The sequence below is a fragment of the Colletotrichum fructicola genome (genome assembly GCF_000319635.2).
Source record: "Colletotrichum fructicola Nara gc5 chromosome Unknown KSG_Nara_v1_contig06, whole genome shotgun sequence".
Lineage (NCBI taxonomy): Eukaryota > Fungi > Ascomycota > Sordariomycetes > Glomerellales > Glomerellaceae > Colletotrichum > Colletotrichum fructicola.
In genome coordinates, this window is record NW_027094056.1 from 1,994,404 (window position 1) to 2,009,661 (window position 15,258).

The 15,258-nt window shown below is 52.5% G+C and overlaps 8 protein-coding genes across 8 annotated transcripts; 3 read left to right on the forward strand and 5 right to left on the reverse strand.

Annotated features, from left to right (window-relative positions):
• Nucleotides 1–228: 228 nt before the first annotated feature.
• Nucleotides 229–1,142, forward strand: CGGC5_v010850 (putative oxidoreductase; the record flags this gene model as incomplete). Its single annotated transcript, XM_032020820.1, has 4 exons — nt 229–414; nt 471–632; nt 685–1,055; nt 1,106–1,142. The coding sequence occupies 4 exons, from the start codon at nt 229–231 to the stop codon at nt 1,140–1,142; spliced, it is 756 nt and encodes a 251-aa protein (XP_031892426.1).
• A 10-nt stretch (nt 1,143–1,152) lies between these two features.
• CGGC5_v010851 (uncharacterized protein) lies at nt 1,153–2,132 on the reverse strand (the record flags this gene model as incomplete). Its single annotated transcript, XM_066152426.1, has 5 exons — nt 1,153–1,155; nt 1,360–1,427; nt 1,624–1,632; nt 1,840–1,965; nt 2,060–2,132. 5 exons carry the CDS (start codon nt 2,130–2,132, stop codon nt 1,153–1,155), a joined length of 279 nt encoding a protein of 92 aa, XP_066008140.1.
• Nucleotides 2,133–2,519: 387 nt separating this feature from the next.
• ncb2 (Negative cofactor 2 complex subunit beta) lies at nt 2,520–3,407 on the forward strand (the record flags this gene model as incomplete). The annotated part of the gene is made up of 4 exons (XM_032020797.1): nt 2,520–2,541; nt 2,889–2,915; nt 2,966–3,225; nt 3,300–3,407. The coding sequence occupies 4 exons, from the start codon at nt 2,520–2,522 to the stop codon at nt 3,405–3,407; spliced, it is 417 nt and encodes a 138-aa protein (XP_031892424.1).
• Nucleotides 3,408–3,888: 481 nt separating this feature from the next.
• CGGC5_v010853 (uncharacterized protein) lies at nt 3,889–4,592 on the reverse strand (the record flags this gene model as incomplete). The annotated part of the gene is made up of 2 exons (XM_032020785.1): nt 3,889–4,421; nt 4,541–4,592. 2 exons carry the CDS (start codon nt 4,590–4,592, stop codon nt 3,889–3,891), a joined length of 585 nt encoding a protein of 194 aa, XP_031892331.1.
• Nucleotides 4,593–5,130: 538 nt separating this feature from the next.
• On the forward strand, nt 5,131–5,916 carry Prp38 (Pre-mRNA-splicing factor 38; the record flags this gene model as incomplete). The annotated part of the gene is made up of 1 exon (XM_032020773.1): nt 5,131–5,916. The coding sequence occupies one exon, from the start codon at nt 5,131–5,133 to the stop codon at nt 5,914–5,916; it is 786 nt and encodes a 261-aa protein (XP_031892330.1).
• A 176-nt stretch (nt 5,917–6,092) lies between these two features.
• Nucleotides 6,093–7,658, reverse strand: CGGC5_v010855 (Glutamyl-tRNA(Gln) amidotransferase subunit A; the record flags this gene model as incomplete). The annotated part of the gene is made up of 3 exons (XM_032020762.1): nt 6,093–7,495; nt 7,548–7,585; nt 7,642–7,658. The coding sequence occupies 3 exons, from the start codon at nt 7,656–7,658 to the stop codon at nt 6,093–6,095; spliced, it is 1,458 nt and encodes a 485-aa protein (XP_031892337.1).
• A 2,423-nt stretch (nt 7,659–10,081) lies between these two features.
• Nucleotides 10,082–11,209, reverse strand: RSB1-1 (Sphingoid long-chain base transporter RSB1; the record flags this gene model as incomplete). The annotated part of the gene is made up of 4 exons (XM_032020751.1): nt 10,082–10,265; nt 10,315–10,728; nt 10,791–10,851; nt 10,912–11,209. The coding sequence occupies 4 exons, from the start codon at nt 11,207–11,209 to the stop codon at nt 10,082–10,084; spliced, it is 957 nt and encodes a 318-aa protein (XP_031892336.1).
• A 1,957-nt stretch (nt 11,210–13,166) lies between these two features.
• On the reverse strand, nt 13,167–14,792 carry CGGC5_v010857 (uncharacterized protein; the record flags this gene model as incomplete). The annotated part of the gene is made up of 4 exons (XM_032020740.1): nt 13,167–13,800; nt 13,851–14,170; nt 14,223–14,660; nt 14,721–14,792. 4 exons carry the CDS (start codon nt 14,790–14,792, stop codon nt 13,167–13,169), a joined length of 1,464 nt encoding a protein of 487 aa, XP_031892339.1.
• Nucleotides 14,793–15,258: the final 466 nt, after the last annotated feature.

Below are 15,258 nucleotides of genomic sequence, written 5' to 3' on the forward strand. Positions count from 1 at the left end.
AGGGAGCTTCCCAGACAGCACCGAGCTGGGACCCCGCCATCTTGATAAGATAAGGACTTCTGCGGCAGCTGGCCCCCGCTCCACCACACACACAGAGGCAGGCCGGACCCATTGACTTCGGATGGCGCAAGCCTGCAGCTCCATCTAGAGGTGCAGACTCTTTTTCCCGCGGTTGCGCTGCTTTTTTGGTGTTTGAGAAAGAAACCTGTCTACCACTCACGCGTTACAATGGCTTCCAAAGTGATCATCGTCACCGGCGCCAGCCGCGGCATCGGCCTGGCTATCGCCCAGTATTTGTTGAAGGACTCGCACAAGGTCGTGTTGGCAGCGAGGTCCAAGGACCAGCTGGAGGCTCTCAAGTCCGCGCATCCTGGACAGGTCGAGTATGTTGCGGGAGACTTGGGTGATCTCAAGGTGAGGGCGTCATTTCGCGGCTGCGTGACGTTGGCAGCGAGGGCTGACACCTGCAGAACATCCCCAAGATCGCCGAGGTGGCCGTGAAGGCCTTCGGTAAGATCGATGGCATTGTGATCAACCACGGCGTGTTGGAGCCCGTCTCACGTCTGGAAAACTTCAACGTCGAGGAGTGGAAGCGCGCATACGACATCAACGTCTTCAGTGGCCTGGCATTGGTGAGGAAAACGTTTTGTTCACAACTTGATTACTATCTAACTACTCGACAAGGTACAAGCCGCTCTGCCTGAGCTGCGCAAGTCGAAGGGTTGCGTCCTTTGGGTTTCCTCCGGAGCAGCAACCGGCGCGTACACTGCCTGGGGCGCCTACGGCACCTCCAAGGCTGCCATGAACCACCTCTCCGCCCACTTGGCCGTTGAGGAGCCCGACATCACGAGCATCGCCATGAGCCCCGGTCGCGTCGATACCGCCATGCAGAAGGTCATTCGCGACACCGGCAAGGACCACATGGCCGAGAAGGACCACTCGTCCTTCGTCTCCGACTTTGACAAGGGAGGTCTCCTCAAGCCCGAGCAACCCGGCAGCGTGATGGCGCGGTTTGTCGTCAAGCCGGAGCACGCCCTGTCGGGCAAGTACTTCAAGTAGGTCGCGCCATTCCGTCAACATTTGACAGAAGCTAACCCCGTGACAGGTGGCAAGCTGCAGAGCTTTCGGCGTACCAAGAGTAGATAGAAGTGTTCACTAAAAATACAATGTTAGCCAGCTGCTTGAGCTAGTGAGAGCAGAATAGAAAACATTGAATAGATGATGCCTCAGTCGAAAGATGAAAAGCTCATATTTGATTCCACATTGTTTATTCAGGATTAGCATGGAATATGTTTCATCATCATCGGCAAGTTCGCTCCGCGCGAAGCGGAAGTAGAAAGAAAAAAAGTTTGCGCCTACCTTGAACGAAAGAGCTGTGGGCAAGGATCGTGAGCAAGACCACGTTCGCACATCACTGCCTGCGCACCCTGCAACCACATCCACGTCAGCATCGAGTCCACGCATGCTGGCTGTCGAACAAGAGTGCGTCATAAAGCAGGTGCTCAGGGGTTATCGGTTCTCCGTCTTGGAAGGTCGGTATTTGATAGTACTTTGGACATCATCGCAGGCGCGAAGCGGCGCAAAACACGACGTTGCGGCAAGAACGTAGGCGGGCCAGCTTACATTTTCTGTCTGAAGAGATTTCCGTTAGCTTTGGGTCGCGCCAAAAAGGTGGGCAACAAGCAGCAAGAAAGCTCAAGGTGACAAGTCAGAGAAGTCCGTTTGGCAGGACGGTCATTCACCACTGTGTGAGGGGAGTTATTCCTCGTAAGTTTGGGGCGACAACAAAGCTCATCAGGTCGATGGGGGAAAGCGGGAAGGAGGAAAAGGTAAACCTACCAGAGTCAGTCCGGACGAGGCGCAGAGACGCCAGCAGCTCGAGCAATTGAGCGCATGGTGATTTGTTGTCTCTGCTGTTTAGTGATGCAAGAGGAAGGAAAGCTGAAGCTGCCGTCAAAAATCTGACTTTTAAGGGAAGAAAAAATTTGGAGTGATTGGAGAAGGTGGCCCGTGCATGGCGGTACGTCGGAAGCTCCTTTCACCGAGCGCCGCGCCTGACTGGCTGAGCCCAGGTGGGCAGGTCCGGGTGGATCCATGGATGGGCACAGAAAGAAGTCGTGCACCACACTCATTGTGGCTCGCGCGCATTGAGTGGACAGCCCAAAAAAAGAGGCAACAGCTGAGGCCTGGGCGCGGGGAGGGTTCAAATGCAGTTGGTGTCCCGCATCCAAATAGCATAAAAGACCCCACCACTAGCAGCCGCCCGAAAAGCGAGCCACACTGTCCCGCGTCTGCTTCACATGTCCGCTCCGCTCCCGTGTTTTTCACCGCCAACCATCTCCGATATAAGTCTATAGACCGGTCTCAGCTCACTGGCACGAACTGCATAGCTAAGTCCTTCAAGGCGACCTACATTGACACCATCCTGCTGGGATCTAGTCGGTTCCTCACGCTCTCTTTCGAATACGTGACCGCAACATCTCAACCCATATCGCATTCTTCTCTGTTCATCCTGCGCCATGTCCGACCACGATATCGCCGGTAAGTTGCTCTCAGATTTGTCCAGATATTACATCTTTCATTCGCTTGCTCTTCACCCCCTACGAATGTCCTTATCGGTCATTCGTTGCTGCCGCTCCTCCCTTCCTCGACTGCATCATCGCAATCAGGCTTCCATTCTGTCTGCCCTCATCACAGCTCTCGTATAAGACGCTCATCATGCATATGCACCATGCTGCCTGCGAGCGGCAGTAATGCTCTCTTCATACTATTCAAATGCACTAGGACATTTTCTGGAAAGACCAGGATGGCCTTATGGGTGCCGTTTCTATGCCTTGCTTCCACACAGCCTGATCTCCGAAAGACATAATGCTGACATAGCACCACAGGCAACGATGACTTGTCTCTGCCAAAGGGTAAGCCTCTCATCCCGTCTCCCGCCCTGGCCAACACTAACGACCCGCAGCAACCGTCCAAAAGATCGTAACAGAGATCCTCCCGCCCTCCGTAGGCATCGCCTTCTCAAAGGAAGCGCGCGACCTGCTCATCGAGTGCTGCGTCGAGTTCATCACCCTCATCTCCTCCGAGGCCAACGAAATCTCCGAAAAGGAAGCCAAGAAGACCATCGCCTGCGACCACATCACCAAGGCCCTCGAGCAGCTGGGCTTCTCAGACTACGTTCCCGCCGTACTCGAGGCGGCGGCGGAGCACAAAGAAGTCCAGAAGGTACGTTCCCAATCTTAGCCAGCCCCTCCACCTCCGACCCGTGGCACCAGTTGGGGCTGACACATCTTCTGCAGGGTCGCGAGAAGAAGGCAAACAAGTTCGCCAACAGCCAGCTTTCCCTCGAGGAGCTCGAGAGGATGCAGCGGGAAGCTTTCCAGGATGCCGCCACTAGGCATGCTTAGACGGCACGATGAGCATGGCGTTTGTGAACAGTGGCTTTATTTTTAGTTTCATCTTGTTGTTTTCCTGGGGCATGGACACGGCGTTTGAGGGCTTATCATGGAGGAGACGAATCATGACGAATTCACCGCGCTGACGAAATGCATGATTCCGGCTTTACTTTTGCTGTCGTGGGGAAAGGGCAGCACACATCATCGATAGCATGGCCTTTATTATCGACGAGAGCATCGTTTACCCTCACTCGGGTCATACGCATGAATACAAAGCTGTGGAATGATATTTCCAGTCCGCGTTATACACAACAAACAGCGCTTTTCTCGTTTGCGTCGGCCCGAGGCCGTCCCGTCCTATCTACATTGTGTGTACATGATGTAGATCCTAATGATATCGTAAACATCCCTTCATTAACTGCATCCCAGAAATCAGATAACGCCGTAAGTCCCGTATATACTGAGGAAACCTTGATCCATCGCGAAAGAAAGTTCACCACAGTCGTCGCTGGTAGTAGACCGGCTCCTCGCCCTGCGACAAGCGCTTGATCTCCTCCTTGATCAGCCTCCTCCTCTCTGCTCGGCTGATGGGCTTCTCGGTGGCGGCGTCGGGGTCGGGGTGCTTCTGGTCCTTGACCTTCCACCCCTTGATGTTCCTCTCCCGCTCGTCCATCTTCTCCAGGTCTTCCTTGCTCACGCCGGGCTCGTCCTTCTCAGACGAAGAGACCATCTTCTTCCATAGGTCCGACGTCCAGCCCTGCTGGTTCTGTCCGGCGAGCTTTTTCGGGCGTTGCTGCTGCTGCTGCTCGGGCACCGAGGGGTTCACCTCGATGATGATCTGGTCCTGCTTTCCGCCTTCGTACAGGGCGTTGCCGGGTGTATGTTTGAGGTGCTCGGGCACGGTGTACGAGGTCTTGGGTGACGGTCGCGGGTCATAGTCCGGCTTGATGGCTTCCCGCAGCTGGTTAAGCGTGCGTTGCTGGATCACGTAGCCGCTGAGGAATAGAGCTGCACCACAAGAGAGGACTGTTGGGAAGAGAATGCGTTTGCATATGCGGCAGGGCGCATACGCGTGACGCGTTGAGAGGTTAGCCGTTTGCTCACTCGTGGACGGGACTGGAGTGCGGGAACGGGGCGGGTGTTACCGATGGCGGTGGAGAGGAGGACGGAGACTTGTGACGAAGAGAGGAGCACCATGATTGCTGTGCTTTCTCGATCTTTCTTTTCGGTGACAATAAATTCGATAAAATTGTATAGATAGATGTAGTATGTGAAGATGTTCTGCATGCGTTTCAAACGGCAGATAGAGACGCCATTTGCATCCCCCTGATCCTTTGGCTGCAGTCGCCGCCAGATGTGACGTGGCGGAGGAGTGTGAACTTGGAAGTGGGCTGTTTACTTGGTTCGCGGGGCAACTATCGATAGGCCAGCTGTCAATGGGTGTCATTGGCCGCCAACGTCAGTGTCAACTTTTTTTCTCACGGCGGATGTCACGCCCAGCGAGCTAGCTTCTGCGTCGCATCGAATCCACCCCACCCGTATCGACCGAGCGTGATCTACTTCACGAGACCAGAGACGCGCAAAGACTCTAGAAAGCTTGGCTTGACGATATCTCGAGCACAGTAGCTATCGCCCACCGAACGACGCGCCTTCCAATCGGGTCGACCATTGGACCTTCGCAACAAACTCCTCTGCTGTATCGACCTGTCCTTCCACCCTCTCGATCGCCGCGACGATGAGCAAACCCGACACGATCTACGCCGACGAGCGGCGCTTTCTCGACGAGCGCGGCTCCTCCGCCTCCCTGGCCCCCAATGGCGAGAACCCGGCGACGATCATGGAGAAGGCCGTCCGCGAGCGCATCATCGACGCCTACTTCTACAAAGAGCAGTGCTTCGCCGTCAACGAGGCCGACATCGTCGACCGCGTCGTCGAGCACGTCACCTTCATCGGCGGCACCTACGGCGTGACCCAGAAGCCGACGCCGTTCCTGTGTCTGGCGTTCAAGCTCTTGCAGCTCGCGCCGTCGGACGAGATCCTCGAGACGTACCTGGGCTTCGGCGGCGAGAAGTTCAAGTACCTGCGCGCGCTGGCCGTGTTCTACATCCGGATGACGAGGAAGGCGAAGGACGTGTATCTGCTGCTGGAGCCGTTTTTGGAAGATCGGAGGAAGTTAAGAAGAAAGGGACGCGCTGGGACGAGTCTGACGTATATGGACGAGTTCGTGGACGATTTGTTGACAAAGTCGAGAGTTTGCGCGACGAGTTTCAGAGAACTGCCGAAAAGGGTTGATCTGGTGGACTTGGGAGAGCTGGAGGAGAGGATCAGTCCGCTTGGTGATATTGATGAGCTGTTGGAGGAGGCAGAAGAAGAGGAGAGAAGGGAGGCAAGCGAAGGCAGTCCAAGGGAGAACGGTGCTGATGACTCTGAGGGAGAGGTGGTTGAAGATAGGAGAGGCAGCGGTGAACCGATGGACGTGGAAAGGAGATCACGGTCAAGAAGCAGAGATCGGTCTCCTTAGGTGGAAAAAGTTACACAATGATACCCAATGTCTCCAGCGAATGGAGTCACCAAATGCTTCAACACAAGAATGCTGGAACATTACAATCGTGATGTCGTGGGTATATTTTTTTCTATTGTACAAGCATAACAAGCCTCTTCCACAGCATAAATGCTGCAGTTATTCAAAGTCGGTTCTCAAGCAGAAAGCTGACGTAGAAGGTTCTTGGCCACGCCAAGAAGACGTCTGTCGTCCCAGTATTGGCCTATCAGTTGCAGACCGGCCACCTTGCGGCTATCGTCTGCATTCGCATCTGGCGATTCGACCTTGGTCGGGATGCTGATAGCCGGCAAGCCAGCCAAGCTTGCAGGCACCGTGAAGACATCGTTCATGTAGACCTGCACCGGCGTCTGCTGCTTAATATCCTCGATCCTGGGCGCAAACGTTGGTGCCGTGGGACACAGCAAGAAGTCCACCTGCGACGGACCAAGCTTGTCCTGCAGTTCAACTTCGTCCTTCATATCGCTCAGATCAAACTGTTGCGGGTCGTAGAGGGGGTTCTCTAGCCGGAATACACGGTCAAAGTCCCTCTGGACAAGCTTCCTCACGCGCTGTGCCTGGATGAAGTAATTGTCCATGGCCTCGGAGCTCAAGCTGTAGGCACCCAGGAGGATGCGCCGCTTAACCTCGTCACCAAAGCCGAGGCCGCGGGTCTTGGAGTAGAGGACCTCGCCAGCGCCGTCACTCTCGTCACCGCGAGTTCCGTAGCGGACGCCGTCGTACTTGGCGAGGTTGGACGACGCTTCTGCGGGAGCGATGACGTAGTACGCTGAAAGGGCGTGCTTGGTCGACGGCAAGGATACAGGAACGATGTCAACGCCAGACTTTTGAAGGAGGGTTGCTGCATTTGTCCACGCTGCTCGAATTTTGGGGTCGAGTTCTTCGATGTTGTACTCGAGAGGAATGCCGACTCTCAGTCGCGAGCGGCGGTCCGCCTCCTGTTCTTGTTGGCGCTTTCGGAAGCTCTTAGATATAGACGTGGGATCTTGGGCATCGTGCTCGACATCTAGGCCAGTGCTGAACATGATATCCTCAATGATGCCCACTTCCCGCGCAAGCAGCCCGACGGTATCCAGAGAGTTCGCGTATGGCACCACGCCCCATCGAGAAAGTATGCCATACGATGGCTTGTATCCCACAACTCCACAGTACGCCGCTGGGAGACGAATCGAGCCACCTGTATCCGTACCCAAAGCCACGTCCGCATCGCCAGTCTGAACCGCGACCGCACTTCCTCCAGAGCTTCCGCCAGCTGATGTGGGCGTCGAAGACAGCGGGTTGAGCACCGGCCCATGTATTGAGTTCAGAGAGTGCGATCCCATTCCGAACTCATCCATGTTCGTCTTTCCAACTACACGTGCGCCTCGTTCGCGGAGCTGGCGCACGATGGTGGCCTCGTAAGGACTCTTGTGGGAGGAGAGGATGGCGGAGGAGCATGTCGTCGGCAGGTCCTGCGTAGCGATGTTGTCCTTCACAGCCAGCTTGAAGCTCTTCGTCGAGCCGGCTGTTGGAGGGGCAATTGATGCCGCCTCTACGGACTCTGCGATCAGTTAGCCGTGCCCCGCGCAAGTAGGGTGATCAGTCTCCCGTACCCGTCCGCACGAAGTGGTTGAAATCATGGTGCAGTCGCCTTTGGAGAAAGGTTATCTGCCCAATGCCTGTCGAGTGCAGCGCCCGTGGGCGTACGCGTGAGAGTTTGACATGAGAGGACATGGGGCCGCGAATGCCAGCCTGTGGAGGTGGTACTTGCGGCTTCGGGTTTGGGTGACGAGCTTCCACTGCTGATGGCCGGTGATTTCGGTGGATGACTAAGCCTATGTTTCGGCCCCACATCAGAACCCCGATGCACCGTCCGCGACTGTAGCCCCGGTGGGGTACTGTTTTCAGTCCTGAGCACGACTATCTCGTTACCGGAATCACCTGGAGTACGAGCCACCTGCCTTTATCATACCCTTAGTCCAAGTACAGTAATCGTATGATACGGAGATGATGCTTTTCATACAAGCAACGCGTCAGCTAGCAATCGTCACAACGTCTTTAGAATCATTACTTATTCACTACGATCATCTAGGAAAGCATTGGCATCTATGAGATATTCCATTGTGTCGACATCCAAGATTCAAACAGAATACTATATGTGAAGTTGTACGAAAATCATGCCTCCACGGAACCAATTTGTCATTGCTAGTGTCCCATAGTTCCATGAGGATTTGCTTTCATAGCCATAAATAGCTTTTGTTGACGGGGCACTTCTTTTCTGCACACCACATTAAATGCCTCTGGCTCTCGTCTCTCTGCCACGAAGTCTGGTCCAAACGTTTCGCCCACCACCAAGCGTCAGAAGGTAGACGTGGATAGGATGCTTCCGCGCCATAATTCCGCTCCAAGTCCTCGGCAAGAAAGCTTTTTGCTCGAATGAAGATCCTGCGACCTTCAGTCGTCCACTCATACTCTACCAAACACTCTCGGCATCTGATTCCGTGAAGTCCAGGGGCGTTTCTATTCCTGATTCCTCCCAAAAATCTTCCCATTTTACGCGAGGTAGGCTTCATGGAGCACGCGCAACATTCAAACGAGGCGTCGTTGATATGGTGTCTATAGCACCGGCTTTCACTGTTGGCCTCTCGAAAACAGACACAATGGTCAGCACTGACGGCTTCCATCATGTCCTCGAAAGACATGTGTCCACACGTCAGATCCGGATGTGCTTGGTCCAGTTGTCGCAGAGCCTGTCGCAATGCATCTTTGGTTACGAATCGTCCTCTTTCGACGACATAAACTTGAACCTTCCATGTCAAGATTAAGAAATTATCCTCGGAATTCGACGTATGCCGTATAACTGGAGATTCCCCTACTCCCCTAAAGGCCGCCATGCAGCTAGTGCAGTCTAGGACGACGGTTTCTCTGCCCCGTCTTCTTGGCGAGTTAAACAAGTAGATAAGAGTAGACCACGCCAGACTTTGGTGAGGGCATATCTTCACTCTGCCTTCCCAAGCGATACACCGACGTGGGCTTTCAGGATCTTGTCCCGTTGGAAATGAGTAAGCGGCATGCTTGTAGCTGCAAGCGCTACAGTAGATCGTTGGCTGGTCGTGATACCTCTCTTTAAGCTCCATGAATTCGCAATTTGCTGGCCAGTTTGAACGGCATCCACTACAAAGCAGGTCTTTCTTGAGAAGCCTCCTGACTTGCAACTGTCCGGCGTTTCCGATACTTTCACGCCTAAACGCCAACAAGGGATTGCAGGACGTAAGCATGGATATGGGTGATCGTCTTGATATGATCGATACCCATCGTCGTAGTCGTGAGATCGATCGGAGCTGTTGTGCTGGTTCCGAGTCGTAGAGGTTAGAGAAGCTACCGTGAGAAAAAGCCCCATGAAACAGAACGCAAACTTGTCGAAAGATAAAAGCGTCTTCAGGATCTAGCCAATCCATGATGTCTAACAACAGCTCCCTGGGATTACGATAGATGGGACTTCGAAGGGCATTTTGCTCTCTTTTGCCTACCCAAGCCACGCTTGGCCCGGTAATAAGATCCCAATAAGAACTCATACAGAATCGTGATACTTCCTGCATTCTGCTGAAATATTTGAAATGCAATATGGGGTGGGGAAGCAGGTTTAGGTTGTCTATGGCTGACCAGTCGTGGTAAACGCGGATGGTGGGCGATACTTCCGATGGAAGAGGGAGGGGGCAAGGAAACAAGAATGAGATAAGTGTGAGAAAACAGAAAAGGAAAGAAGAAGAAGAGAGTCTAAAACTCTGAAACCTTATGCCTTACCATATGCCACGGTTAGATGCTTAAATTTTCAATGGTAAATATACCTTGATGGACTTAACCTCAACACTATCTTCTGTTCTCTCCGCAACTCATCGTCAGCATATGTTTTATCTCGTCAAAGGTAGGCTGAGATCCTTCAAAAGTGAATTCTCGTCAAAGTGTATTGGTATGTCTCAACCCCCAAATTTGTTTGCGAAATTTGAAAAAACCTTTTTCGATGATGAGTTTATATGTGAGAAATCATCTTGATATCAATCCTTCTATTCAATATCTCGAAGGAAACTTGGTATACGAGATGGTTTGCACACGCGTCATTTCTACGTCACTGGTTAAACAACCCATGCTAATGGTGAGGTGGCTCTGAAGGTTGACTGAATGATGGGTTTTGACTCCTGTCAGTCTCCCCTTTACGAGCTTCTTCCATGGCAACGCCTTCATAGCGAGAAACATTTGCAGCTGACTTTCCTTTGCCGAACACCAGGCCGGGATGTCCAATGTTCAAGCAGAATACGGCAATAACCATGACCCTGAATAATGTTAGCGGTCTAGCAGTCACGGGGAAGGGAATATGCTTACGCTGACTCCAAAGCTATGAACAGGGCTTCATCCCGGAACCAGTGACTGAAGTAACCCTCATGCAGCTCAACAATACGGTAGACGCATCGAAGCAAAATGAAGAATGTGCTGAGACCCAAGAAAAGCAGGAAGAACTTGAGCTTTCCGTTCATCTTGGACCGGCCGATCGAGCGGTTGTATCTGACCATGTAATCCATGAAGAGGATGGCAAAGACCACAAGCGAGAAGACCTGGAAGACCAGGCCGGCCAACGAGATGTTCACACCTCGGTCGACAGCTTCCTTGGTGGTGCTGACGGAGGATGACCCGCCGCCAACAGCTTGAAGGATCAGGGAGACAACATCGGCGGGGATGAAGATCCAGTAGAAAAGCTTCGGCTTCACCCGGGATAGTGAGGGATCGAGGTGGTTGATGCTATTTCATGCAATTGGTTAGCCGAGGGGCCTGCCTCACTCATGCGGCTCAGGAACATTTACGTTTGTGAGAGCAGAACATAAATCGCGGCGGAGAAGAAGACGGGCGCGACCGTGATGCAGACTGTAGTGACGTGGCGTCAGCATGTAATCCTGTATGAGACAGATGCGCGTGAAGACTGACCGATTTGCATGAGAAATCCTTCAAAGTTGAATGGATTGTCGTAGATCAGAAGACGTCCGATGTAGCCGACTATTTCCAAAATGCAGCCACTTATCATGCTGCCCATGAAGCCCCATGTTCTCGACCTAATTCCCTGGATGGCGTGGCCTACCAAGGCAATAGCAAACAGCGAGATGAAAATGGCGCTGGCGGGTACTGAGGGTCGATATTGCAGGATGCTCCATTCGATTGGGCAGAGCTCGAGTGTGCAGTTGGCATTCGGCCCAAAGGCGATCAAGCCGTCAGGTAATCTCGACATTTTCGTACGGTCAGGTCCTCTCGCAATGTCTGAACGTGTAGTGACGGCATCATCATAAAGCTACGGGCCAGGGCTGGGAAGTCTTCTTATAACATATCAGGCTAGTCAAGGGATATTCTGTGCGGAAAAAGTAGACCACAGGAGTCGAGTGCCCGGTCGTCCGCAGGAATCGGCCAGAATGGGGTTCCGACGTCTGCACGTATTAGCAAAAAGTGGCTTAGACATCCTCCGACGTGGCCCACTATCTAGCCGCTTCCCACCAGACGCACGAGAGATCTAATCTAGCCGAATAATACGCTCCCTTCATTGGGTCAGACGGAGTTCACAGGGTGCTAAGCGTGGCATGTTTCCTAACCCTGGGGCCGCCATACGGAAGGCTCGGTGCATAAATGACGTTTAGATAAGATCACAAAAGAACCGCTGCCACGCCTTTCAAAAGTGTACAATATTCGCACCGCCCGGTTGACGTACGGACGGGCCTCCCGACGCGCAAGTCGGTTTCCCCCCACGCCCGCCCTGAAAATTTGCTCATGAACTTGATCATTGGTCCTGTTTGCAGGATAAGCGGAACAACTTTCCACGACAACGAATGCCAATGACGGTTGACGCGACCTCGTGGCTGCCCTGGCTTTAGCGACCGGGGGTAGCACAAAGCTGACGTTTAAGGTCTTGGATGATCATTCCCGAAATGGAAATATTGTCGCGACGCTAGCGCCGTGTGGGTCTTCCGCCGGGTGGAGCTCCCGAATCCCGTTTCCCAGCGGAGGGGCTTTGGCTCGCTAGGTAGGCGTATTCAACGGCCCGTGCAAGGAATTCTTCCAGCCGAGTGCGATGTATACTTAGAAATTCAAGTCAGAAAGAAGAGGCGTAGACTTGAATTTGCGCCAGAAGTATGCTATAAGCGGCTAAAATGTCGCGATGGACTGGGCCTGGCTTGCTCCCTCTTCCGTGGCTGAAGGCAAGGTCCAACGGAAGTGTCAAAAAAGCCAATGACTGCGAAGCAAGAAAAAATCGAATTGAGGGGAACTATGCTCGCAAATCATGGAGTTTGGGGCGCAGCAAGTGCGGACAAGGCAGCCTGTAAGGCTCTAGGACTCCAGGAATGTTGCAAAGGAATTCCAACTGGAGACTTGGCGTTCGTGACACGGCGAAGCCCCAAAGCTTCGCTTCGTTTGTCTCATGAAGGATGCAGAAGAATGCTGAACTTTTGGATCTCAATGAAGCTTGGTAAATATGATAGTTGATGCTTGGTCCGGAAATGAAGATACCGTTTTCGAATTTCGAAATGCATCATTTGTCTTGCTATTGGGAGTCAAAGCCTTCTTTTCTTTACTCCCTAATCGGACTGGCATTCTGTTATTACAATGTAAGGGTCGATTAAAATAATACTAGAAGGGGCCGCGTTGAGATTCACGACGCTGGATATCATCTGATGTTGCCGGAGTTGAGTCGATTGGCGTATGGCATTCAGTCCGAAAGGGCATCGAAGTTGGAATAGCTCAGTTGCTCTTTTCCAGATCAAGCTGGCGCGGTATTGCGGGATCGGTCCCAGTATCGACTAAGTCACGCGGAAGAAAACAATTGCCTCTAACATCGATACTATAGGCTTATACAGCCCTCGACTGATACAAGCTTGAATCTTCTTCGGCCGTAACCATCGGCTCTTGCCACTTTCAAAGAGGAGGAAATCGGCAGACCGATCTATACGTCTCATTGAGACTTGTACAGAGTTTATTCAACTTGTTGATTAATCTTATCCGTGAGCATCACGTCCTGAACTGGCTTACTACTCAGCAGTACATATAACGCTCATGAGCGCCCTTTCACAAAAGTGATATTCACTCATGATGTCGCAGTCTAGCGGAAACAGATAAACGCATCTTGTGTATTGGAAGGGGAGGCTTGCTTTCAGTGAGTTGCTCTTTATCAAATGGAGAATATGTAATCCGTTTAGTATTCAACTCAGGGTGGACAGCCCGTCCGACAGCCCGTCCGACAGCCCGTCTACCGACTGCTCGCTCCAATTATCTGATAACTCCGCTGCATTGCCAAGCGTAGATCCTGATTCTTTTGGGTCCCATCGGACAAGGAGATGTTGCTTATACTCATCCGCCGCGTCAAAACCTCTACTCTTAACGAGATCAAGAAACTTGAGCACCCTTTGCCTCTCCATCTCTGTCTCCATTTCCCGCCCAACAAAGTCGGCGAAAGGTAGGTAAAGGGCAAGATCAAGACCCAGTTGGCTGATCAGCATCTCTACGTGCCCGAGAGCTGCCAAGGCCTGTTGATGAAGCGCTTCGGCGGGCATGACAGGCAGGTCGCACATTAATGACTTCCACGCATTCTGTTGGAACATATGAGATAGCCCAGTGAGAGCCCAGTGGTAGTATGGGCTGATACTAGCAGACGCCTGATCATGTGGGTTCGAAGACAGTTGCATGAGGTTTCCAATCATGCGGGACTGTAGGGCCGACACTTCGCACACAATGTTCAGACCTTGCACTTTCAAGTCGACAGACTGCCTCGATACCTCGTCCCCCTCCTTGAAAGAAAGACGCTGCTCCTCGGTTTTGGATACCCAGGCAAGGGCCCTATTCACATGAGCAAGATGCTTAAAGTAACGACGGGAGTGTTAACCAACCTTGGCTGTAGATCTGCCCACTGCCACATGGCAGAAAGCATAGCATCTACCTTTCTGGAGTCCGGTGATGGTATCGAGCCTCCTGCAACTTCGATAGTAAGGGGTAGTGCAGGCCATGGTTCGGGGGCAACCTGTGTCTCAACTGGCCGATCATTCTTCGCGATGCTCGAGAGGATGTCGAGAAACTTGAAAAGTCGGACAAGATCCTTTTCAAACGGTGTCCATGTTGAGACTGCTCGCCGTTTACTGTACGTATCGAGGAATTTGGAGATCCTTCTGAGCCACATCTCAAATGTGCCAGGTGCCTCGCATATCATGAGCTTTGGCGAGTTAGCTTTCCGAAGGATGTAAATCTGTCACTAATGAACTTACCTCAACAGCTGCAAGCAGGAGAGCACTCATCAAGATCGCAGTGAACTTTGTAATTTCAGGTTTCTTCAGCTCCGCATCAATGATAGACTTTTGTCGCACCCATGTCTCCATGACGTTTCGTCTCTCTTTGGCGTTGATGCGCAGTATTTGAGGGTTTCGACAGGCATACAACGCTCCGACGATGGACAAGGTGCGGCTGACGTTCTCATCTTCATGAGACATGGCCGTCACGGCAGCACTCCTCAGCACAGATGCTTGAGTGAGAGAGCCCATGGCCTGAAAGTAGGTGCTTATGTAGCGCCATGAGTCCTGTACCAATACTCTTGGGACCCGTGAGAGTTCACGCTGGTTCACGAAATGGAAGCTTGACGACGCTGTCGAGGCCGCGCACTCGATGCCTCGTGTGACGCAACTTGAACACGGATGTGCTCCATTGCACTGGGAGTGTTAGCATCCTCTCGACTTCCGATCAAACAAAATACTCGATCGGCAGCTTACCTTGATATGCGACTTCTTGCAAGGGGCGTAACGGTGCCCGACGCGTCGCCGGTCAAGCTGCCCGCATGGCATCGGATCGGTCTAGTGGGGTCAGAAACCGGGACTCGGCAAGATCGGAATATGGCATGACCACCGGACACGGAGTCCGGTCTCCGGAGATGCGATTGTCTGAGAGTTTTCGATAGCGACAGGCTGCAGGCAGTGGTTTGAACGAGAAACGTAATCACTGCTGGGCTATCCGCGGATACCGGAGGACATAAGGTCCGCTGTGTGGCGCAGGCATGATTACCTGAGACCTTTTAGTGGGCGTTAAAGAGGCTCGGTAGCGCTTCTTCTTCGCTGGATCAGGATGAGTAATTCAGTCCGATCAATTGCTTCCACAATTTATTCCAAGGATTTATCATAAATTCTATTTCAAGTTGTCTGTAAGTTGTTACTATCAATTCGGGCCTCTATAAAAAGAATAGAGTTATTAGGAGTCCGGACAGTTTATTACGTTTTTACTTTTGCAGTCAAGTTGGGCGCTGGGAGATTGTCA